At 46.6% G+C, this 26,103-nt stretch overlaps 1 protein-coding gene across 2 annotated transcripts in view; it reads right to left on the bottom strand.

The window, feature by feature from the left end:
* Nucleotides 1-309: 309 nt before the first annotated feature.
* Nucleotides 310-26,103, bottom strand: part of LOC140426535 (adhesion G protein-coupled receptor D2) — a 582,807-nt gene continuing 557,013 nt past the window's right edge. For both annotated transcript variants that reach the window (XM_072511425.1, XM_072511424.1), the window contains exon 25: nt 310-637. In XM_072511425.1, the coding sequence (XP_072367526.1) occupies nt 488-637 (150 nt within the window). In that variant the 3' untranslated portion in view covers nt 310-487. The remainder of the gene's footprint in view (nt 638-26,103) is intronic.

Raw genomic sequence — 26,103 nt, 5'->3', positions numbered from 1 at the left:
CTGTGTCTGGTGTTTTGTTTTCATTTGCACTTTTTAAACTGGGACACTTTGACCGCAGCCTTTCCTATGTGGCTTCATTACTAGAATTCATTTAACTATGACTTCAGCTAACTTCCTTATGTTGCCAATCAAATTCTAGATAAAAAAAGCCCGATAAATATTTTTTGTGACACATCTTAACATCAAAAACTCTATATGCCATTCCTCATGGGAGTGTTGTTGGCCTCATGTTTGAGTCAAGTAGAACAGAGATGGAGCTAAAATGGAGGCTTACCTCCCTGATCTTGCGAATGATAGAAAACGTCTAGGTACAGTCAAGGGCTTCACCTTTAATGATGACAGAATACCCATTATCAATCTGCTTTATCTGTTGCCTTAAAGACACTCAAGAGCTTTCTACGGCACACACAGAGGTTCCACCATAGCATCATCACTTTCTAACCCAATGCACAATACAAGTCAGAAGGACACTTGTCATCTTGACTCATCAGTCCAAATATAAGCTGCCAACTCGCTTCAGTGACATGACATTTAGCGAGGAGCAAGAGCGATCCTCGAGCTCTGCGGGTACGTGCAGACTGCAGCCATCCTCCATATCCTCCTGTCTGCTGGAAAAGGGACAGTCAACTTTGCAACCCTGTAGGTAGATTGAAAAAAATTTGTTAGGTTCTGGCAAGGAGCAGCATTTCTTTTTCTTTACGAGCTTAAATGTCCCGGAAACTATTACTATCTATCAAAAGCGTTATGGGTGAGTGATTTGTGCTCCCAGTGGTAACTGTCTGGTTCCTTTTAATTGGTTTGAGTTGTACTGACAGATACCACCTGTTCCTGTAGAATTGACCCAACTGCAGCCGTTAAAGCTGACGGACATTTATTTCACCTTACTTGCCTCTCTGAATGTTCATTAATCATCCGACATAAAAGTTATTACAATCAAATATTCCACTATTATTACCGTTGTTGATTCAAAATTTAAATTTTAAGTAATATTTTTGAAAAGCAAATTGCATACATTGATGTTGACACCAACTTATTTCTTTTAATAAACATGACTTTTGCAATTCCTTCCATTTGTTGCAAGGCTTCATAAAATAGGAATGGCCACGCAGTAAGTTCTATTGAAAAAAAACCCTATTTTTTGGAATGTGGTTTACATCAAACACCAATAAAAATAAATAAATTCACAGCATTCGGAGATATTCTTTAGACTGTATTAATGAAAGCTTTTGATTTCTCCTCCTATTCAGTGGTTACAATCTATGAAGCCTGATGCCAACATTTCCAACATTCCTTTAATTAACAGAACAATGGACAAGCTTTAGAAAACCAATCTGTCATTTTATAAATAAAAGCACACAATTCAGCCTCTTCAGTCACAAAACCTTACTGTGGCATTTAAATTGTACAGACATGACATAAAAGATTCAAGGCTACCTACAATCGAAAGCCCAAGCAAGTGGATTGACAAAAAATAATCCATTTGCCAAAAAAATAGAACTAAATAAAAGATGTCATCCTTTTAAAGATGGCTTTAGTGAGAATTCAATTCTCATGTTAGCTATTTTACTTAATCATGTTTTTTTTTTCTTTTCAGTAACTCTGCGCAAAGCCCCAACACATATTGGATCTGGACCCCAGTATATGCTCTGAGCCACTCTGAACAAGCTTGCTGATAAGCGGCCCAGTGAACCAACTATTTCCTTGTGTATAACCATGGACATTCATTGGTAGCCTGGGGCTTCAAGGACTACAGTTGAGGCCTCTGCAGTAAGACAAATATGTAAAGCAACCCCTACACTACCCTCTCCATGTTTCTGCATGTAGTGGCCAATGATTCACCATGTAAAGGCTTCCCCTCCTCTAGCCTAACCTCTGAAGTACATATGGTGCCAATCTCTGACCTGGTGCTGGCTAGGGCCAGATCTCCTCTTTCTAAAGTGGCAGAGGGTGTTCAATCTATTCAGCACCTGAAATAAAAAATAGGGACAAGCGTTTGCTTTGAATATGAAGGAAGAGGAGAGCAGGAAGTATGGCAGGAGAAAGCAGTGGCAATTTATCATACAGAACAGTGAGAAAGAAACAAGAAGGGTAAAAGAGGATAAAGTGTGAAGCCACCCAGTGTGACATCTCCTCCAGCATTGCCAATGCACCAGTTATGACACTCCCCTACATGTGACAGCCAGCATTTCGTCTTTCACAGCGAACAGGACGTGTAGACAAGATCAGACTCCACTTCACCACCTACTGCAAGTTGTGCGCAACCGTCTCTGGAAAGAAAGATGACAGTTTTCTTGCAATATTTAGTGAATGTGACTGTGTCAGTTGAACAGCTTCTGTGAAGTATGTAAAATGTGAGGTTTGTGAGAGTGAAAGTTGCAGTAGTGGTGAGAATAGGAACACAGAATGTGTGATAGTGTTACTACAACCTGGGCTAGTGCACGGTCCCAATTTCAGCCCCACTTGCCCCGGACTCACAACACAAGTGAATTAACCAATAATTCTTAGAAAAATTGGCCCTTGGCTGTCCAATAATTACAGTCACCAGGTTTGCATAAATACAATTACTGTTTATTTATAACAAGACCTATAATGAAATCTGCAGCAAATACAACTGGTTAACTATTATCTAATTCCTAATTCCCAACTTTAACTTGCCCCCCACCTTCTCTACACACATACACAAACACACAAGACAGACAAATACAAAGGGGAAGAAAGAGGTTAAAAACATAGTAACCCAAATGAGCAGATTCTTCCAAGAGATGGAGGACAGATGTGAACGGTGCCATGGAGGTCCGGCCAACCACACCCACATGTTATGGTCTTGTCCCAGACTTGCTGGGTATTGGACAGCCTTCTTTGAGGCAACGTCCAAAGTGCTGAGGATTAGGGTGGAGCCAAGTCCGAGTGTAGCAGTCTTCGGGGTATCAGACCAGCCAGATCTCTTCATGGGGAGGAGGGCTGACTCCCTTGCCTTTGTCTCCCTGATCGCCTGCCGAAGAATCCTGCTCGGCTGGCGGTCAGCATCACTGCCTGAAGCTGCAGACTGGCTGTCCGACCTATCGGAATTTCTCCAAGTGGGGAAAATCAAATTTGGCATCTGTGGGTCGGAAGAGGGCTTCCACAAAACATGGGAGCCATTCACTCCGCTGCTCCAAGACCAGTTTGTGGCCAACAACTAGGTAGCCAAGGACAAAGGGAGAGTAACCACGACACAGAACGGAGGAAGGGATGGGAAGGGGGCGGGTTTGGGGAAATAGGAAGGTACAACCAAACCCAACAGGAGAGCCAGGGGCCACAGGGGAGGGGGAGGGGGGAGAGAGCTGGGAAAACAATGGTGGAAGTCAGGAAGGAGAAAAGAGAGGGGAACACAGGCGGGGGATGAGACACAGGGGACCACAATGGCCACAGCCACAGCAAAAGCGGCAAGGAAAAGACAAAAGAGCGAAAAGAAGAGATGGCATAAAATCCATGTAAACAGCTGAAACCGATCGTGATGTAAATAAATTTGGGGGTACTGCCTTGGTGCTCCCTTGCAAAATTCTCCTTGTTCTGTTTGTATTTATATCTTTTATGTATACCAAAATCCAATAAAAACATTTTTTAAAAGAGAAAAAGAGTCTTTGTTTCAGATAGGTTTCAGTTCGAGGATTTTATTGTAGATTCATTCAGGTCTCTGTAGTTTGAAGAATAGGGTACTCACAGCCTTTCTAAAGAGAGAGAGAGAGAGAAAGTCCTGGAGCGGAACTCTCCACTTCTCAGACTAAGCGTTGACGCCAACAGAGAAACCGTGGACTGTTACGACAGAAAGACCGGCTCACCTGGACTGAATCCGCTACCGTTGAGGGGCTAGCATTGGTGCTGCGTGGATCACACTCGATTCCACTGAAAAACGGTGCGGAATTCGCCGGGTCCGTGATTGACATTCGGGAGGCTGACAAGCTGCAGCCGCACATACACATTACACTCCCTGCACAGACTAATCCCAGCCAAAAAGATTGTGGAGTGCACCCGTACAGCTGATGGGTCGGCTGGGGCCAGAGGGCACCTAAGGGGTGCCCTGGGGGTGGACACCTATACAACCCGTGGCCCTAAGTTTATAGTGGGCTATCAGCAGCGTGTGTAGCTGCATGGCTGCCTTTCCGGCTGCACCAATGGTGCTCCTTGTCCGTCCACCCTGACCCCACAGCCCACCTCATGGCCACCCCCCGCTTCTCCTCCCAGCTCTCGCAGAAGCCCCCTGGTCAGCGGCACAACTGTCAGCACACTATGGCCATGTTGGACACTTTCCGTACACCCTCTCACTCCGATTTCACAATTTCTAAAAGCATAAGTGAACCGCGCCATCAGAAACTCGGCCCATCGGAGGTAGAGAATCGCGGAGGCCCTGGAGAGTACAGGGTCTGGCCCCCTAATGATATGCAAATGGTGCCTACTGTACATCCAGAGTGAAATGCATTGACGCTGTTTTCAAGGTGGCCGCGATTTTTGGCATCGGAAGCTATTCTCCGCCGAATTGCATTTCCTGAATTCGGCGTCAGCTAACAGAGAACCTTGCCCCTGGCCTTTGACTGCAACCTGTTATTGTTTTTCTATAGATTCATTTATTCAGGTTCTCTGCAACCTCAGGAAAACAGCCCTCACAGCCTTTCTGGAGAGAGAGAGGAAGAAAACAGGCTCTTGTCTTTTTTTGTCCCGAAATCAAACTGAAACTCCTTTGGACTTTGAAAACCATTCCACTGGGACAGGATCCAATTACCACCTGTTACCGGGCAGAGTACAGCATTTTGGACCAATTTATTGGCCTCCAGCCAATCAATCAAATCAAGTCCCAGCCCATCTCTCTCTTTCTGGTGCCAAGTCTGAAACCCATGTTCAAACTAGCAGAAACTAGCTGAGTGTTCTCTCCTGTAACTTCTGAATTCCTCATTCTATCTGCTGCTTGACTTAAAGATACATGTCCATTAATTACCCATGGATCAAAAATTATAATGGCAAAATAAAAGGGGATATAATGGAATAAACAGAAAGGACCCTTACAGTAGAAGGAGGAGGTAAAGTGTTTGCAGGAGAATTTTGAGAGTAGTGAGGCTGGAAGTGGTGGAGGTCTGAGCTGAATGTAAGGGAACAGGATTATTGGGCGCAATTCTCCCATCGGGAGACTAAGCCCCGACGCCGGAGTGAAAACCGGAGTGTTTCACTCTGTCGTCGGAGGCTGCTCCCAGCCCCCTATTCTCCCGTCCCCGGGGGGCTAGGAGAAACGCCGCGTCATTTAGGCGCGCCGGGCCTTGCCGCCGCGTAAAAGCGGTGCCGTGTAAATGACGCGGCACCGTGTCATCCGTGCATGCGCAGGTTGACCGGCGCCAACCCGGTTGCCGTGCTTCCCGCGGCCGCCTCGCAAGATGTCGGTTGGATCTTGCTGGGTGGCGGAGGAAAGGAGGTTCTCCTTCAGAGAGGCCAGCCTGCCAATCGGTGGGCACCGATCACGGGCCAGACTCCTTTTGAGTCCCCCCTGGTGCAAGAACCCCCCTCCCTCCCCCCCACAGGCCGCCCCCCCCCCCCCCGGCGTTCCCGCGCTGTTGCCGCCGGCAGCGCCCAGGTGTGGACGGCGCCGGTGGGAACCTGTCGTGTTGGGCAGGCCGCTCGGCCCATCCGGGCCGGAGAATCGCCGCTCGCCCGTTACAAACGGCGACCGGCGATTCTCCGAGCGGGCAGCCGTGATTCTCGCTGCGCCGGTTTGGGGGGGTTGAGAGAATCGCGTGCGGGTTTCGGCGAGGCGTGGCGGGACTCGTGCGGCGCCCCGGCGATTCTCCCACCCGGCGTGGGGGGGAAAATTCCGCCCATTATCTCAACAATCCTGGTGATGTCATTGAACGTTTTACTGTTTTGCAACCTTGGCCTGGGAGCTAGGCTTCTGGCATTTACCTCCTCATTTACTTTTTCCCATTGGTGGTGAAGGAGTTGCCTGGAGGGCTTTCTGCCTCCTTGAGGAAAATAGGGGGCGAAATTCTCCCCCAACGGCGGGATGCCCGCCGACTGGCGCCAAAGCCGGCGCCAATCAGACGGGCATCGCGCCGGCAAAAAGGTGCGGAAGTCTCCGCATCTTTGGCGGCCGAGCCCCAACATTGAGGGGCTAGGCCGACGCCGGAGGGATTTCCGCCCCGCCAGCTGGCGGAAATGGCGTCTGTTGCCCCGCCAGCTGGCGCGGAAATGCGGCGCATGCGCGGGAGCGTCAGCGGCCGCTGTCAGTTTCCCAGCGCATGCACGGGAGCGTCAGCGGCCGCTGTCAGTTTCCCGCGCATGCGCAGTGGGGAGAGTCTCTTCCGCCTCCGCCATGGTGGAGGCCGTAGCGGAGGCGGAAGGGAACGAGTGCCCCCACGGCACAGGCCCGCCCGCGGATCGGTGGGCCCCGATCGCGGGCCAGGCCACCGTGGGGGCACCGCCCGAGGTCAGATCGCCCCGCGCCCCCCCCCCCAGGACCCCGGAGCCCGCCCACGCCGCCTGGTCCCGCCGGTAAATACCAGGTTTGATTTACGTCGGCGGGACAGGCAATTCCTGGGCGGGACTTCGGCCCATCCGGGCCGGAGAATCCAGCGGGGGATCCCGCCAACCGGCGCGGCCAGATTCCCGCCCCCGCCCAATCTCCGGCAGCGGAGACTTCGGCGGGGGCGGGATTCACGGCGGCCAACGGCCATTCTCCGACCCGGCGGGGGGTCGGAGAATGACGCCCAGGGTCTCCCGCATTCTGTCTAACCACTGGACCAGGGCCTCCAATGCAACAGCAGAGAACCTGAGGTCCTGTTTGGCAGATCTTGTACCTGTATGTTTCTTCAAATGCCTCCCTCTCCATCTACCAAGAGAACGTACGTCCCCTTTAAGTAGGTACTGACTGCCTTTAAGTAGCATCAATCAAGCCCAATTTCCCACCTCCTGTGAACAGGTGCACAGCCAATGAATAGGACTGGTTGTCAGCTTGAGCCACAATAATAAGCTGATGGCAGCAATTTCATGGTGTCCCTGCGATTACATGAACAGGGATAAGCAGCACCACCCAATCTGGGCCTGCTTTGAACCTACACATCCACACTCCCCCATGTACCTGTTTTTATGTGCAATCACATTTCTTGGCCATTGTATCCGATCCAAAAAACAGTCAGAGCGCTATTCAGCTGCAAAACTATTGTGTCTCCACTTTGTTAAATATAGTACAGGCATTATTAGGACATTGGCTGAAATTGCCACAGTGGACAGCTCACTTTTTACATTTTAAAATGTGTGACACATTTCATATTCCACAGCTCAGGTACAGCTGCTTTGCAAAAGGGCACAATTATTACCACAGAGCAAAGTTCTCAAAGTGTGAGCTGCGGCTGATTCAAAATGCAACGCCATGGCCAAATGAGCGAACAGGCCAGAAACCCCACCCACAACACGCACATAGAATTTACAGTGCAGAAGGCCATTCAGCCCATCGAATCTGCACCGGCCCTTGGACAGAGCACCTAATTTAAGCCCACGCCTCCACCCTATCCCCGTAGCCCAGTAACCCCATCTAGCCTTTTTGGACACTGAGGGCAATTTATCATAGCCAATCCACCTAACCTGTGGGAGGAAACCCACGCAGACACGGGGAGAACGTGCAGACTCCGCACAGACAGTGACCCAAGCCGGGAATCGAACCTGGGACCCTGGAGCTGTGAAGCAACTGTGCTAACCTCTGTGCTACCGTGCTGCATGATATCATATGACCAGGATTGGCTACCACGTGACTAGCAGGCACAAGCCATGAGCAACAACAATGTAGTTTTATAAGCAAAATGTACATTACTGTTGATTTTTTTTAAATTTAGTTGGAAGATGCATTTTTTTTAGAGGGACATTATTGAGATTTATTTTATAACATATATTAGATAAATAATCCTATTCTCTTGCAGTACTAATGCTTTGAATATTAAAATGTCTAACTTTTTGTTTCAGCATGAATCAATCATTTACTTATGGGGTGCGATTCTCCGACCCCCCACTGGGTCGGAGAATCGCCAGGGGCCAGCGTGAATCCCGCCCCCGCCGTGTCGCGAATTCCCCACCACCAGATATTCGGCGGGTGCGGGAATCGCGCCGCGCCGGTCGGCGGGAATCCCCCGGCGATTCTCCGGTCCGCGATGGGCCGAAGTCAGGCCGCTGTCAACCCACGCCAGCCGGCGTGGATTGAACCACCTGTGGGACGGCGGGGCACGGCGGCGTGGGCGGGCTCTGGGGGCCTGGGGGGGCGCGGGGCGATGTGGCACCAGGGGGTGCCCCCACGGTGGCCTGGCCCGCGATCGGAGCCCACCGATCCGCGGGCAGGCCTGTGCCATGGGGGCACTCTTTTCCTTCCGCCTTCGCCATGGTCTCCAGTAGGGCGGAGGCGGAAGAGACCCCCTCCACTGCACATGCGCGGGGATGCCGTGAGCGGCCGCTGACGCTCCCGCGCATGAGCCGCCTGGCAGTCATTTCCGCGCCCGCTGGCGTGGCACCAAAGGCCTTTCCCGCCAGCCGGCGGGGCAGAAATCAGTCTGGCGTAGGCCTAGCCCCTCAAGGTAAGGGCTCGGCCCCTCAAGATGTGGAGAATTCCGCACCTTTGGGGCGGCACGATGCCGGACTGATTCGCGCCGTTTTTGGCGCCGGTCGGCGGACATCGCGCCGATTACGGAGAATCCCGCCCCTGATATGTAATAATAAAGTAACATTTCTGCAGTGGTAAATCAAAGCGGCATGTAGTAGGATCATTAGGTGGGCTGTTTTTTTTTTGCCCTGCCTAAGTGGTCCGCCAGCAAAAATGACATTTGTACATTGATGTATAAATATAAGACAGCTAAAATGGCATGAGCAATACGCAAACAAATGTATTCGTTGTGGGCAGGTGATATTTTGAATCAGATGATCCATCCCAAGCAGATTGCAAGTAGCCCGTTTAACAGCGTTGCAAACATCCGTGGGCAACCGCCTGACCAATACTGTCCAATCTCTAGATATGAAAGTGCTAAAAGTGGCCAGTTCCACTGGAAGATAAATTTACCTCAGCAAAATGCACTTAAATGTCAGATCTTTTTACATTGATTGTCTCAAATGTTGCAGCCGAAACATTGCACTAACAAGTGTTACTTGACTGACTTGAACTCCCTCGAGTGTGTTGTTTCTGAAGCCTCAGTAGAGCTGGAAACTAGCCTAGTGCCAGTTACTAAATCAGAAACAGCTTTGTTGGTTCTTAGCACCAAATAATGTGCTTAGACTAGAGATACATCCCATTCAGCCAAGTTGTGATCAAAGGGAATATTGGATTAGCAGAGGGAATATAGTTTGCATTCTGTAGCAATTTAGCACTGTTTCTTGTCACTATAAGCACCGAACTGTCAACCTGTCAGCGACCTATCACAGCTCCAACTTGTTAGACTGCCACCTCCTCAAGTTCCTGTCAAAGTCAACAGCTCTCACACACGGGAGCCTAAAAGAGAAAGAGAATATTAGTCTGGGAGATTTAAAAATACTTCAGGATTAACAGGGTATGTAACAAGGAGATGCTTTCCAGGATTGTGTGGAAGTGTAGCTCATGAGGTTACTGAAGTTTTGTTAGAGTAAATCACGCATTGCATAAAATTAAGTAAATGCAACATTGAACCAAAACCTAACTTGGCAAAGAGTAGACAATCTGGAATGACAGATCTGAGAGCTGATGTCAAAGGCAGTAATTTGTTGTCACGTCGACAATGTAGGGGGAACATATCAGAAGAAATTTAGTACATTTTTAATGGTGATTTGTGGAAACTTATCAATGCATTTACTACATTCCCGAACAGAAAGCTTGGCCTGAATTTTACGTTCCACAGTCAGGCGCACACACGACCCGAATGCACGTAAAATTGCACAAAATGACTTTGGCTCCTTTCATGCAACACTGAGGATGGCGGGTGGGCAGGTGTGGGTGGAAGTTGGATCCGCACCACCCATTACGGCCATTACAAAGTCTATTGACCGTGATTTTACGTTGTCCGTGCGATTTTGCTCTCGTTGCCTTCATTTCAGGAGTCATTGATGCCTCCAAGGCTGCTGTAGGATTTATACCGTGTGATGCCTTCCAGTCACCAGATAACTTGCGGTTTCTCTGGTAACTGGGATTCTCTATTCGACTGGTGTGACCTCTTCCAAGAAGGAAGGCAGGGGCAGAGGGACAGGGGACAGGAGGCCAAATGTCTGCAGGCAGAATCCAAGGGAGCGCAGGCACAGGGGGTGTAGGGCCAGAAGGGAGTGCAAGGTCGAATGGGCCACAGAAACCTCACTGTCCAGAGTGTACAGGCAGCAATCCAGCTATGTCAACATGTCAGAGGTGCAGTGCCAAAGCAGACTCGATCTCTCCAGGGAGACTGGGACCTCCAGATATTAAATGATTGGGCTGGAGATCACCTTCAGCTGTGTGGTGGCCACCCTATACCAGTGACTCTAAAAGTCACTGTAGCCCTCAACTTCTATGCCTCCGATTCTTTCCAGCGATCAGTGGGGGATCTATGTGGAGTGCCCAGTCTGCTGCCCACAGTTATATCAACCTGGTCACTGAAACTGTTCAGACAGGTCATGACATTTACCAGACAAACGACATCAGCCTGGCTGAGTGAGCCAGAGGTTTTGCTGCGATGGCTTCCCCTGCATCCAGGGTGCCATCAACTCCACTCATGACACCAGTGAGTGAGCAGCCTTCGTGAATAGGAAAGGTTTCAACTCCATTAATAATGTGTGACCACAAGATGCAGATTCTGCAAGTCTGAGGAAGGGACCCTGGCCGCTCCCATGATGCATCCAGTCTCCAACGCTCACAGGTGCCAAGACTGTTTGACACTCCAGCTCGGCTGGATGGTTGGCTTCTGGGTGTCAAGGGCTACCTATTGAAAATGAGGCTCATGATGCCACTCCAGCACCCAAAAGACAGGTTTAATCGGAGTGACATCTCACAAGGGCGGTGGCAGAGAAGTTAAGATGCCTGGACTATTCAGGGGGAGGACCGCAATCCAACACAACGTTTGTTTCTTATAGTCATTGCATGCTGCACCCTCCACAATCTGGCTCTGGCAATGGGAGATCAACTAAAGGATGAGGATATTGAGGCAGCTCCACATAATGCAGATGATGACTGCAGTGGTGGATCAGAAGAGGCGCCTGGGGAAGAACACAGTGAGGACCTGGAGGCAGACTTCTGGAACCTTCAAGGAGACAGGGACACCAAGGAAGCCTGATTCAACACACCTTCAACTAGGCTGCCAAGGCATTGCTCGTTACTAAAAGTTTACAATGACCTGCTCCATTTAACCCAAAGTCCACTTAGTACCTGTGCAATAACGTTTGTAGTCTCTCACGTGCAGCATGAGATACTGGCATGCCCTGCACCTTTAAAACATGCGAAGCACACCGAGGCCATTAACACAAGCAAAGTGTATATGCCGTGGCACTTTCAGACAATGGGTTTTACATTATAAGGTGTTAACAGTCACATCAGTAAACAACTTAACAAATTATGATAGAACAGAAAATTACCAGTCAAAAGTATCTCTTGTGTTCACGGTGATATAAGCATGTTTGTGAGTGGTGCATCTTCATTTCCCCCCCCCCCCCCCCCACTTGCTGGCAGTAGCATTGGGGCCATGTGTACCAGATCATGTCATGGCCACTGACCTGGGCTGCCACCTCCACCCAGGCTTTCTAAATCAGGGGCGGTGCCCTTTACCTGCCATCCTGCACTGACCTCCTCCACCGGTACTCTGAGGCATTCACTCGAAAAACGGGGGTGGGGGGGAATAGTTGGTGGTGGGGAGGACAGAATGGACACTGAACTTGCCCTCCCTCCTACCACTGACTGCCACCATCCCCAACTAACCCCTACCCCCCCAGGTCCAACTGCACTGCTCCACCTGACCCATCCTCATCCATTTACCTCACACACCTATCTTCTCTCCTGCCTGCTCAAAGTGACTTTTGAATCTCCCCATACACAGCAGCTAGCGCTGTAAAAAGGGGGCACGGATTTGTATCCCCTGATGCTCCTACACTACACCAAAGGTTTCCAGCAGCAGCTACACACCATGCTTCTCAGGAGGCCTGGGATAGAAGTCTGAGCACAAAGTGTGGAGCAGAGTGACAATCCGGTGGTTCTTACCGTTGGTGGACGATTCGGCCCATGGTGAGTGTGGTAGTCTGTATTAGGGGTATTACGGTACCTAGGTTGAGGCTGTAAGATCATTGGTGTGGGAGGTACCTGATACTGTAAGATCATTGGTGAAGCCTGTCTGCTGGTTCCGCCCAGTAAGGCGGAGTGTAAGAGCCTGTGTCTCCCTAGCAGCTGCATTCTGTACCTGCGCTGCTGGGGGAAACATCTAGTCCAATAGAGCCTTCAATTGTCATCCAATCTCGCTTCTGGAGTCATTGATCGAGCATCAGTGAGTATTCATACAAATCTTTTAAATAATGATCTACTGTGTCAAGATTAATCATTTCTACCCTTCATTGTAAAAGCAAAACATGTTAAAACAGTGTTAACTTGCTTTAACTTATGACTGTAAAATTGAGAATTATGCTAATACTGTAAAGTTAGAAGTGTGGTGATACGCCTACCCCGACGGCCGGCAGGACACGGTCTTCCTGCGGGACCTGGCGCCTGCCGGAAACACACACACACCCCCAACACCAATCACCCCCTCCCTCCCACCGGTGCACCCCACGGCCGCTCCCTTCCCGGGTGGATCGGTCCTCCTCCCATGCCCGCCCAGGAGTAAAGAACCAGGGACGAACAGCGCAACGCTCCCAGAGACGACAGTGCCCGAGCCAGCACCTGCACCACCACCGGGGCTGAGGCGATCGACAAGGACGACCAGGGCACCCGCTCGACTCGTGGAATCCGTGTGACAAAAATCTGTAAATAATTCTGACAAAACCTGTAAATAGTTAACTGTTGAACTCAATGCATAGCCACTGTACGAAAATAGTTCCAGGACCAGCTTTGTAAACCCCCACCACCATGCGACCCACCACCCCGCCGGGTTCCTTTTTAACAAGGGGTGAATGTGGTGGTATGTATTAGGGGTAGTACGGTACCTGGGAAGCCGAGAGGCTATTGGCAGACTGGTTCCTGGTTGGATCTGCCGCCTGCTGGCTCCACCCAGCAAGGCGGAGTATAAGAGCCGGTTCTCCCAGCAGCCGCATTCTGTAACTGAGCTGCTGGGGAACAAGTCTTGCTTAATAAAGCCTCGATTGACTTCATCACTTCTCGACTTGTGAGTAATTGTTGCGCTACAAGAAGCATCCTGGCATTTAGTGACTTCAACCAGTCCAACAACAATGCACTTCATCAACTGAGTTTTTAAAGTTTTTCTCTTTTATCAGGGTGTATCTGATGAGTACAGTCTGCTCTTGCATTTCACTTAAGTGAAATACTAGCAAGGGTATCTGTAGAAAATCTGACCATGGCGGAACAGCACAGAATTCTGTTCCAATTCACACTCAAAATTTGCATATGACTCACTGGATACCAAACAAGGCAGAAACTTTAGAAGATTATGCGCTTCCTAAGACCAGGAAGACTAAGACTGAGACAATAGCAGTGCCTATACCAACTTCAGATCAGTGAGCTGCATACAGCCTGGAACCTTCCTGGGCTGCAGGTCCAATTTCACATGGATTGGCCTCTCCCCACAATCTGCCTTTGTAAAGGGAATTTTTTTCTTGAATCTGTAAAGCAAAGGGGTCAGGCTTACAAGTGACCATGGGCTACACCAAACGATCTCCTTGCAATATCAGATTTATTGTTTCTTTCCGGACATGCGCAGTTGTGCAAGTTAGTCACATGGTCCAGCCTAACAACAGAAACAGGTTTGCAACTTAGCTGATTTTGCTGAAAGAAAGTTCTTTTGGGAGCACAAATACATATTCAGATTTCAGTCAGCCTAGGGCAGCATACAGGTTTATAAAATAAACAACAATGTGACCATTTGCTTACACTCTCAAGCTCCTACTGATAAACAAATTAAGTGTGCGAGGGGAATAGTCACACATCTTGCCTCTGGCGGCCAGGCATTTCCATGCCTGCTAAATTCCAATTGATTTCAATCAGGGAATTAACCTCTGCCACTGCCATGTACCCAATACCTAATGGGGCTCTGCCCTCTTTGCTTGTAAAGACCACAGAGTGTTATTGGAGAGTGAGAAGCCTTACCCAAATTGTAAAAATATCAGAGTCTGCCTTCAGTTTCCCCAACAGGATAGGATATGCTAATCTATCATTGCAGTAACCTCACACCCTTGGCAAAGGATCATGCAAATAGATACCATATTAATAGATTACTGAAACAATATCAGATAGATCACTATAAATTATTTTGAACATTTACCTCACAGGGACAATCAATTATTAAACAACAATAAACAAACCAAAAGCTTGCCAGTATTGGAAGGTAAATTTTACACAGCTGAAGCAAACCCTGTAAGTAACTGGCTTCTGGTCATCTCCTCACTCATCATTTGTCTATCTTTTATTCGCACATATAGAAGGGCCTGAATGAAGAATAGTGACAGTTCTTGAGCCATCTCTATTTTCATGCACACAGTCTCCTTCTTTCTTTTGAGTGTTGCTTTGCTCCATCCAGTGCTTCCGTGTTGCCTTTGCACAGGCTCTGTAAACTTAATGCCTCACAGTGTGGGATGGCAGCACTCGATGTGTTACATGGCTATGGGTTCTGAGAGTTCACCATATGAGAAATCTGTATCATTGGGTTAGCAAATAAACAGGTTAGGACTGCGGAATTTCACAAACGTGCAGAAGTAATCAGATCAGTCATATATCGTGGGCTGGAGTCTCCGTTTCTGAGGCTCAAATGTTGACTCCAACGGAGAATCTGTGGACCTTCACGACAGAAAAATTGGCATCACACCTACATCGATTCTGCTACTATTAAGGGGCTAGCACCGGTGCACAATCTATTCTAATGAGAAACGGTGCAGGATTCGCCGGGTCCGTGATTGACACTCAGGAGAATGACAAGCTGCAGCCGCATATACACATTACAATCCCCACACACCTTGGGTCATCTGGGGCCAGAGGGCACCAGGTTCAAAGTGGGCTGTTAGCAGTGTGCATGCCTGCCTTGTCCGCTGCGGCAATGGTGCTCTGTGCCCATCCACCCTGACCCCACAGCCCACCTCCTGGCCACCCCCCCCCAACTCTCTCCAGCCTTGGCAGAAGCCTCCCGGACAGCGGCACAACTGTCATCAAACTATGGCGATCTTGAGCACGTTCTGTACCCCCTCTCTCTCCTTCAGCAGCCGCCAGGCCGGTTTCACTATTTTTAAAAGCACAAGTGAACCACGCCGTCGGGAACTTGACCCATTGGAGGCGGAGAATCGTGGAGGCCCCGGAGAATACTGGGCCGGGCCCGCTAATGATATGCAAAAGGTGTCTACTATACGTGTGGTGTGAAACGCATTGACGCCGTTTTTGCGGTGATGGAGAATCACGATTTGGCAGAATATAATCGACGCCTGACTCAATTTTGGCATCGGAAGCCATTCTCCGCCCAATCGCATTTCCCGATTTTGGCGTCGGCTAATGGAGAATATGAACGTTCACTTCCAGATTACATCAATGAGTACCCACACCCAGGTTCTGTACAAGTATGCAAGCATGCAATGTCAATATAGCATCCCAATGGACCATTCCAATGCTCTATAGGCCAGCCTCCTCCATATTATTCAGCAGTTAACACACTGGTACTATAATCAACACACTGTTATTAGGGTTAGGTGTTATCTTAGATTAGGTGCTATATCAGATATAATGAGAAATCAGATTTGGTGCTACAGTCAACAGTTCAAAACTGACTCTTCCAGAGCCTATTGAAACAAAACACAATGAGGTTACTGCAGCTCAGAGTGGCACAGTGGTTAGCAATCCTGCTTCACGGCACCAAGGACCCGGGTTCAATCCCGGCCCCGGGTCACTATCCGTATGGAGATTGCACATTCTCACCGTGAATGCTTGGGTCTCACCCCCACAATCCAAAGATGTGCAGTCTAGGTGGATTGGCCACGCTAAATTGCCCCTTAATTGGAAAAAAAATGAATTGGTTCTCTAAATATATTTTTTTTAAAAGAGAGCGAAAAAAAGGTTACTGCAGCTCTATCTTTGTTTGTCTTTCTTACTTTTCCTTCTCATTGCAACATACCCCCCAATCCCCCACCAACCCATGACATTGTTGAGGCATAGTTCCAGCGACCATGCCCACTTCCCAGTATCTTGCACAGCTAACTTTTCTTCCTATGAGAATCTAGACTGTGTTCACCCAGCTAACTTTTCATCCTACATGAGCCTGAATTATATCACTGCTTCAGACTTCAAATCTCATCTAAAGTTCACACATGCGCACTTTCAGCAATGGTTGCAAGGTAAAAATCAGGAGTGGGCAGATTAGTGATTTCGTCCCTCCTAACCCAATGGTGCTGAGGCCAATTATAGCACCTCAAATATTGCCTGGCTGAAATGAATCATCTGTGCAGCAGTCAGATATCTAGCCCGGGGTCATTGAAGTGTATATTTAATGACTCATCCATTGACATAACCAGTGAGGCCTCAGTGAGGTTATCGGTGTGTTTTGGTTTTCTGGACTGGTTAGAATTGGCGGATTTATTGTTCATAAAATGCTGGAATTGGTGGAGCTGGCATACAGGTTGGGAATCGATTTATCAAAGTCATAGCATTTTGGCTGATGGGGAGATGCAGCAGGTGCCTCAAATCAATCTAAAAGTGTACAGAGATGCATTAACTTTACCATCAAAAATAAAACTACAATCACACTGGTGCTGCAATGCGATACTGGTATGTCTGAAATGAAGCAGTTTACAGAGTGCTCTCCTATGTTGGCCTGTTACAACCAGGACTAATATTGGTCTCTGAGGATGCAACAGTCTTTTCAATAGGTCAAGGTGTTTGTCAGCATTCACTTGGGAACATAGTTGGAGTTGAATAGCCAGTTTAGACACAGTGGTGGGATCTGGGTTTTGAAGTCACTTTTAAAATGTAAATATTGTGAAATCTTATATGCTGAGTCCAAAGTAGAAAGGACATCCTGGTTCTGTTTTTAATGCACACTATCAATCTGAGATTCAAACAACTGTACAAAAGGTACTTAATGCGCACCTCCGGTATATTAAATGTCATCGACTATCCTAACAAAAATAATTCCACCGGGCAGGAGTGTCCCACTTAAGTACAAAGGAACATTATAACTCTCCTCCCTCTAAACAGGCTGCTTTGCAGCAGATGTCGGAGGCTTGGCTAGCCAGTTCTGTGCAATGAGTTAAAAAGATGATTGTTAATCAGCATGCGAACGAGAGATCCTGTTCACAGGCTTTGTCTGCCACGTTTACTGCAGATGGCCATAGCATACAACATAAGTACTACGTCTTGTTGGATGATGGTAAGTCATCCATTGTACCACGGTACTTTCCACAATCCACGCTTTTACTGGGTGAGGGATAAATGTGTGGTGAGTGGAGAGCGTGGTGCAAGGATTGGGGGAGTTGCTTGGGCCTCTTGCTGGATGGAGTCAGAAGGAATTCTGCTCCTCCTGGCCCCAAGGAAGCTTACTGGAATATTATGTCCCTTGGTCTCTCTGCTGCATTCTGCCAGGTTTGGATGGTTAGCATTCCCTGAGCCGTAACAAAAATCACGTTGCGATGCCAATGGCTGTCAAAATCAGCACTTAAAAATCATCGGCGAGTGGGAAAGGTGCGAGTGTTAAAAGCATCCCCTATATCACAGTATGGATTACTCCACAGGTTTCACTGTAACAAACCTAGAGACAGCCAGAAACTGGGAGGAGAGTAAATAACAGTTCATTTTGAACTCTACTTTTGCATTGATTTTCTGACTCAAATGTAATGTACAGTTCAGAAAGGCACAAAAAAAACACTTGTGTTGCGGGCATCATAACAAACATAAACTTCCAGTACTCATGAGAAATGTGCTGAGCAGCGTCTCACGGATATTCAACGATTATTTATACCTCTCTTCTCGTAAATATTTTTCATTCAATAAATGTTGTTTCATCACCATGAAATAACATTCCGGGGAGAATTGGTCTGGTTACAACATTCTAAGTTGCTTCAGAATGATTTTCCCTGGCCAACAATACCCACAACAAATTGTGATCAGAATGGATTTGGCAATTCTACTAGAAATATTATGAAAGTAAATTTTTATGAACATACTCAAATGAATACTCAGTACATAACCAAATTGTGACATTTAATCTCCTCTTATTGCCAATTGCCACTTTCCAAATGGCCTAAACAGGGATTGGGTTGGATTTGTTTATTGTCACGTGTACCGAGGTACAGTGAAAAGTATTTTTCTGCGAGCAGCTCAACCGATCATTAAGTACATGAGAAGAAAAGGGAATAAAAGAAAATACAGAGTCAACAAAACAAGTAACTGAGGGACAGTGTTCATGATTGAAAGCATTGCGCCCATCTCTTCTCCAAGGTTTTGCTGAAAACTAGGGTGGAATTCTGTGCATCCTGTTGTCAATGGCATTTTGTTGCCCCGTCCCCACTGTGACAATTGCTCCCTAGATTGCAAGTTGCACTCAGAGCTGCCTGGGGTAAAATGGAATTCAATGTCAGCTAGTGTGAGGCAACCCATTTCAGTCAACATATAACCCCAGTAATGATACTCTGAACAGAAGTGAGCTCAGTACAGTGGAAGAGTTGTGAAGCTGGATGGGTTCTGCCCGCCATGACACCAACATAACGAGCTTTGCCATCGGCATTCACCAGCAGGGCCGAGAGATCTGTTTCTGTGCCAGAACTACTGTACAGCATTGTTTATAACATTTACTTTTCAGCTTGACATCGATATGGAACAAGTACATGTCATTTCTGGGCATTTTAATATTGCACTACGCAGAATATTCTAGTCTTTCCAAAGATTATTTTACAATTTTTGGTGTTTCTTTGGAATCAGGAAGTTAAAAGCGAACCCATTTCTATATGCTGAAATTCGTTTAACATTTTGCCATTGTAGAAAAAAAGGAAGATTTTTTCTAGCACCTTTCATGAACACTGGATTCCCTAATGCACATTACAGCTAATGAAGTACTTTTTCAGTAGTCACTGTTGCAATATAATAAACACAGCAAGGTCCACAAACAGAAATGTCATAATCTACCAGGTAAGCTGTTTTTGTTGATTATTGCCATAGAGGGAGTGCAATAAATGTTCACCAGACTTGTTCCTATGGGACTGTCCTGTGAAGAGACTGGATAACTGGGCCTGTAGTCTCCAGAATTTCAAAGAATTAGGTGATTTCTTTGAAACCTACAATATACTTAAATGTTGGCTCCGTGGCACAGTGGTTAGCACTGGGTTCAATTTTGGCCTTGGTGATTGTGTGAAGTTTGCACGTTCTCCCTGTGTCAGCGTGGGTTTTCTCCGAGTGCTCCGGTTTCCTCCCACAAAGGATCCAAAGATTAGCAGATTAGGTGGTTTGGCCATGATAAAATTGCCCCAGGATGTGTGATTTAGGTGGCGTTATGGGGATAGGGCAAGGCGAGTGAGCCTAGATAGGGTGCTCTTTCAGAGGGTCGGTGCAGACTTCATGGACCAAATGGCCTCCTTCTGCACTGTAGGGATTCTATGGATTCTAAACCGATAGACATGGGAGATGCAGGCAAATGCTTTGCATGGTTGGGGAGTCCAGAACCAGGGAACATCATTTTAAAGTAAGTGGGAAGGCACTTAGGCCCGAGATTAGAAGAATATTTTGTACTCAGAGGGTTGTGAATCTTTGGAATTGTCTACCTAGAGGGCTGTGGGCGCTCAGTCATTGAGTTTGTTTAAAACAGAGATTGACAGATTTCTAAACACCAATGACATAAAAAGCTGTGGGGATTGTGTAGGGAAAACAGCATTGAAGTGGATGATTAGCCATGATCATATTGGAATCAGGTTTGATGGGCTGAATGGCCTTCTTTTGCTCTTATGTTCCTATGATTGAGAGACAAATATTGTCTGGGACACAACAACAGCTTAAATTTATTGTTACAGACAAGAGGGGGTAAATTTAAACAGCACAAATTTCTCCTCTCACCTCCCGTCTGTAAACAGTAAGGAGTTTTGATTTGTTTCCTCTTCATAAGCAGTGGCATATTTCCTCTCAATTTGGATGTAATCCAATTTTCTAATAATAACCCCACAGCAAACTCAACGATGGAATGAACACGAAGGGTTAGTTCATTTGCACACACTCAAAACATGAAACAAGAGTTCACAACATCCCCCTCACCTTCAAAGTGGTAAAAGAAATGCGATAGAGAAAAGAAAGATTTACGGTACGGCGACCACAGAGGGAATAATTGTTTCTTGCAGATTCGAAGTCCAGAATCAAAGTCCAATGAAATATTTCTTCAGAGAAGTCGGTGGGCTAAAACCCAATGGTATAGGATTCGCTTTGCAAGTGGTGTTGACTTCACGTGATGAAATAGACATGCAAAGAGATCAGTCTTGTAGGTGATGGTACAGGATTTCCAGCAGGAGCCGTGTAGATGGGGCCAGGTGTTCAACCTGGGCAGAGCTCATTCGCTGTGAGGCAGCCAGTCAGATGATGAACAGCAGACTGAATTTTGCAGTTCAACAAATCAATATTACTAGTTCCACAAGCCAGAGGCCCATGTCACATGACTCCCACCTCTCAACACTGCATTACACAAACGGTGTGGATCCTTTGCCTGGGTCACCAAGATTGTAAAATATGTCAACGTTTAAGAATTGAAAGGAAGGTTGCAAGCTCTTTGTCCTAGCAGCTGAGGAGACTACTGTTGGCCAGCCTGGGTTATGAAATGCGGATGGCTTTGGTGTAGCTCTCTTTGAATTTAGCCTGTGCAACCCACAGGGCTCCTCAGAGATAATGATGTGCAGGGTTTCCCAATACTGCCAGATAGCTTCTTTTGTTTGAGGGTCTCAGACAGATATAGATTCAGCCATTTTTAAACATCTTTGATTAGTTTTTAAAATTTCTGAAATAACCATGAGGATATCTATATATAGTTTATGAAAATATACAATGCAACATTTTAGCCCCTCACATTATATAATACTTTTAAACAGTGAATTCTCCTAAGATTCTTCTTAAGTACATTTTAAAATAAAGTATGACACTGAGTCACATAAGGGGATTTAGATCAGATGGCCAGAAGCTTGGGAAAGAGGTAGATTTTAAGGAGTATCTTAAAAGAGGAAAGCAAGATAGGGAGGTGGGGCCGGGGGTGGGGTGGGGTTTGGGGGGGGGGGGGGGGGGGGGGTAGAGAGGGCATTCCAGAGATTTGGGCCTAGATAAAGGGAAGCTTGACCACCATTGGTGGAGCAATTAAAATTGAGGGTCCAAAAGAGGCCATAATTAAACAATTATATTTACCTCCAAGGATTATAGGGCCACAGGAGATTACAGAGATAGGGGGAGCGAGGACATGCAGGGATTGCAAACAAGGACCAGAGTTTCAAAATCAAAACCTTGCTTAAGCTGGAGCCAATGTAGGCCAGCGAACACAGGGGTGATGGAGAACGAGACTTACTGCGAGATACGACACAGGCAGAAGAGTTTTGGATGACCTCAAGTTTACGGAGGACAGAATGTGGGAAACAAACAAGAGTTTGAATCGTTGAGTCTAAAGATAACAAAGATATGAATGAAATTTCAGCACCAGTGTGAATTCAGGCGATGTTTCGGAGTTGGAAATAGGCATCTTAGTGATGATATGGATATGCAATCAGGAGTTCATGTCAGGATCAAGTGTGACATCAAAATTGCGAACAGACTGGCTTAATCTCCAGGTTAAGGGATAGTTTGTAGTTAGGCCACAACGTTTGGACTTTCTCTGGAAACAATGGTTTCAGGCTTCTCAATATTTATTTGGAGGTCATATTTGCTTATCCAGTACTGGATGTCAGGTAAACAGTCTGATAATTTAGCAACCATGAATGAGCCAAGAGAGGTGGTGGTGAGGAAGAGCTGGAATAACTCCTCTGTTTTTCAAAGTAGTGCATTGGGATTATTTACGTCAACCTGGAGGGAAGACAGTTTTATGGCTTCATCTAAAAAAAACTCCTCAGGCAGAGGAGTTTTGGATCACCTCAGGTTGACGGAGGATAGTATTACCACCCCAGACCAGACCCCAACAGTGGCTAGGATACTGGACCAAAATCTTAATACTTTTGTTTATTTGAAAGACTGTGCAGAAAGAATGATCACTCAAGCAGTGATTGCATGAAGAAATAGGGCTTGCTTATTTTTAAAACAAAACTTTATGACGACAATATTAAACTTTGTTCACCTCACACCCAAAAAGGGCAGCTTACAATTTAAACTCTACTACTCAATTTCCCATTGTATAACAAGAAAAGAAACATACAGCTCTCAACCTTTTGTTTATTTGAGAGACTGTGCAGAAAGAATGATCACTCAAGCAGTGATTGCATGAAGAAATAGGGCTTGCTTATTTTTAAAACAAAACTTTATGACGACAATATTAAACTTTGTTCACCTCACACCCAAAAAGGGCAGCTTACAATTTAAACTCTACTACTCAATTTCCCATTGTATAACAAGAAAAGAAACATACAGCTCTCAACCTATCTTACTGTGGGAGAATTGTGGACTCAGCATCAGGCAGATCAGAATTCAACTCCTATATCCAAAGTTTCTCCACCAACTGCCGCTCTCCGCAGCTTCTCAAAATGTCTCTCTGCCTTCCTTTGCTCCACCCAGCAATTACCTCATCTCCCCAATCTGAAAAACAAATTATCTCTGCAGGCTGTAAAGCACTTTAACTCCCAGTGACTTTCCCAGTCAAACCACAGTCCATCAGCTTAGACTGAAAAACATATTCCATTGTCAATTTTGCCTTTTGGCTGCTAAAAACACAAAAGGCCCTGCAAAACATAATAATTTTTTTAAAAAGCAGGACCATTGCAGTCAAACACTCTAACCCCAAGTTTTTAACCCCTAAATTGCCCAACACTTAGAATCTAATATTCCTAATGTCTTCCAGTCATCACACGTCCTCCCTTTAAAAAATGAACCAATGTAAACAGATGACTTCATTTTTCTGAAAACGCTTTTAACTTTAAACATTTCTAAAGATTACATACAACTTATACTCAATACAGTGTATAATTTTACATTTTTAGACAAGCAAACATCAACATAAATATAGCCCATTTTAGTCTTTACACATGTCACAGTCGTGACAAAGCATCAGCAATCATATTTTCTCTTCCTGCCACATGTAGAATTCGTAAATTAAATGGTTGTAATAATAAACTCCATCTGAATAGTCTTGCGTTTTGTGTTTTAAATTTGTCCAAGAATTATAATGGATTATGGTTTATGTATACAATTGTGTCAGATAAATTGTTACTAATGTAAATGTTAAAATGTTGTAACGCTAATAGCAAACTCAATGTCTACTTTTCGATGGTCGATTATTTCTTTTGGTGAATGTGGAGTTTCCTAGAAAAATACCGGTCTTTCAATTCCTTCACCATATTCCTGCAGCAGTACAGCACCAACACCCACTTCACTTGCATCAGCTGCCACCGTAAAAGGTTTAACATAATTAGGTGTCAGCAGAAACCACTCATGCCCAGAAATCGCAGAATTTCTCTCCTAGTTGATTGTATTCAAAATTCTCTAATAGCTTTCGTATTCATATTGCATAGAACCATCTGACCATGTCCAATGGTATGGCCTAAGAAGGTGACTTGAGCTTTTGCAAATTCACTCAGCCAAATTTACCACCAAGCCAAATTTACCACCAATCCAGCTTCCTTTAATTGATCAAGTAATTGTTTTAAATGTTCCAAATGTTCTTTCCATGTTTCACTGAACATCACCAAACCATCAATGTACACTGTACAATTGTGTAGACCCGAGATAATCTTGTTAATCTTTGGAATGTTGCTGCCGCTTTCTTCATTCCAAATGGCCTGACCTTAAATTGATACACACCATTTGGCATCACAAAAGCTAAAACTTCTTTTATCCTGTCTGTTAAAAGTACTTGCCAATATCCTTTAAGTAAGTTAAGTTTCCTTCTCGGGGTACAAATTAAATCTAGCCAAGAGTGAATATTTGTGGTGCCTCGGCCGGGGGTGGGGACAGGGGTTGGGAGCTGCCATTCCATAGGGCAGGGACTCACTTCAGATACCTGGGGATGTAGGTTGCTCGGGTTTTGGGGGGGGCTCCATAAGTATAACATTTCTAGTTTGGTGGGGAGGGTGAAAGCTGATCTGGCAAGGTGGGATGGTCTCCCTCTGTCACTGGCGGGTCGGGTACAGGCGGTTAAAATGAACATGTTGCCGCGATTTCTGTTTATTTTCCAATGCCTGCCAATTTTCCTGCCAAAGGCATTTTTTAGAGATTGAAGGGATGATTTCCTCGTTCACATGGAGAGGGAAGGTGACCAGAATTAAAAAGGTGCTACTACAGAGAGGAAGGCAGGCAGGGGGTTTGGGACTTCCGAACCTGATGTATTACTACTGGGCGGCGAATGTGGAGAAGGTACGGAGCTGGGTCAGAGGGGTTGACTCCCAGTGGGTCAGAATGGAGGAGAGTTTGTGTAGGTGTTGGGATTGAAGGCGTGAGTGACAGCGCCGCTCCCGATGGCCCCGGGGAAATACTCAAGGAGTCCGGTAGTAATAGCTTTGTTGAGAATTTAGAGGCAGTTTCTCCAACACTTCGGGCTGGGGGCAGGGTCAAGGGAAATGTCGATTTGGGGGAACCATAGATTTGAGCCAGGGAAGAGGGATGGAAATTTTCGGAGATGGGAGGAGAAAGGAATTAGGACACTAAAAGGTTTGTTTCTAAGGGGTCAGTTTGCAGGATTGAAGGAGCTGGGAGCGAAGTATGGGCTGGAGCAGGAGGAAATATTTAGATACATGCAGGTTCGAGACTTTGCCAGAAAGGAGATCCAGAGCTTCCCGGCAGAGCCGACCTCCACATTGCTGGCGGAGGTTCTGACGACAGGGGGACTGGAGAAGGGGGTAGTGTCAGTGGTTTACGGGGCTATTTTGGAAGAGAAGAAAGCGCCACTAGAAGGGATCAAGGCAAAGTGTGAGGAAGAGTTGGGAGAGGGTATGGAGGAGGGGTTCCGGAGGGTAAACGCCTCCAGCTCGTGCATGAGGTTGGGGCTGATACAGCTGAAGGTGGTATATAGACCACACTTCATAAGGGCGAGGATGAGCTGGCTCTTTGAGGGGGTAGAAGAGGTGTGTGAACGTTGTTGGGGGTGGGGGGGATCCACATTCATATGTTTTGGTCCTGTCCAAAGCTGGAGATTACTGGAAGGAGGCTTTTAGGGTAATTTCAAAGTGGTGCACATGAAACTGGACCCGGGACCTCGGGAGGCCATATTCGAGGTGTCGGACCAGCCGGGGTTGGAAACGGGCGCGGAGGCAGATGTTGTAGCCTTCGTCTCATTGATTGCCCGAAGGCGGATCTTGTTGGGATGGAGATACCTTGATCCATCCACCTTTCTAATCCTGTGCCCTGACGTGGCGGGGGGACCTTCAGGAATTCTTGACACTTGAGAAGGTCAAATTTGAACTGAGGGGAAGGATGGAGGGGTTCTACAATTCATGGGCGTTATTCATTATGCGCTTTCGAGAATTGAATTACATCGAACATTAGGGGGGTTTGGGAGGGTTGGAGGGAGGGGGTGGGTGTGTGTTAATGGAAACTATGGGTGATTCCTGATTCCTTTTTGTTATTTGTTTATGTTAACATGCGGGCTAATGTTTGGGGTTTGGTGGGAGGATGGGATTGTTGTTATTGATATGGGGACTGACATTGCATTCGTTACTGATTATTGTTTATTGTTGGTGGGTGTAAGTTTGGGTGAAAATGTGTAAAAGAACATAGAACATAGAACATAACAGCGCAGTACAGGCCCTTCGGCCCTCGATGTTGCGCCGACCTGTGAAACCACTCTAAAGCCCATCTACACTATTCCCTTATCATCCATATGTCTATCCAAT

Source organism: Scyliorhinus torazame, chromosome 7, assembly GCF_047496885.1.
Source record: "Scyliorhinus torazame isolate Kashiwa2021f chromosome 7, sScyTor2.1, whole genome shotgun sequence".
Taxonomy (NCBI): domain Eukaryota; kingdom Metazoa; phylum Chordata; class Chondrichthyes; order Carcharhiniformes; family Scyliorhinidae; genus Scyliorhinus; species Scyliorhinus torazame.
This window is presented reverse-complemented; position numbering and strand designations above follow the sequence as displayed.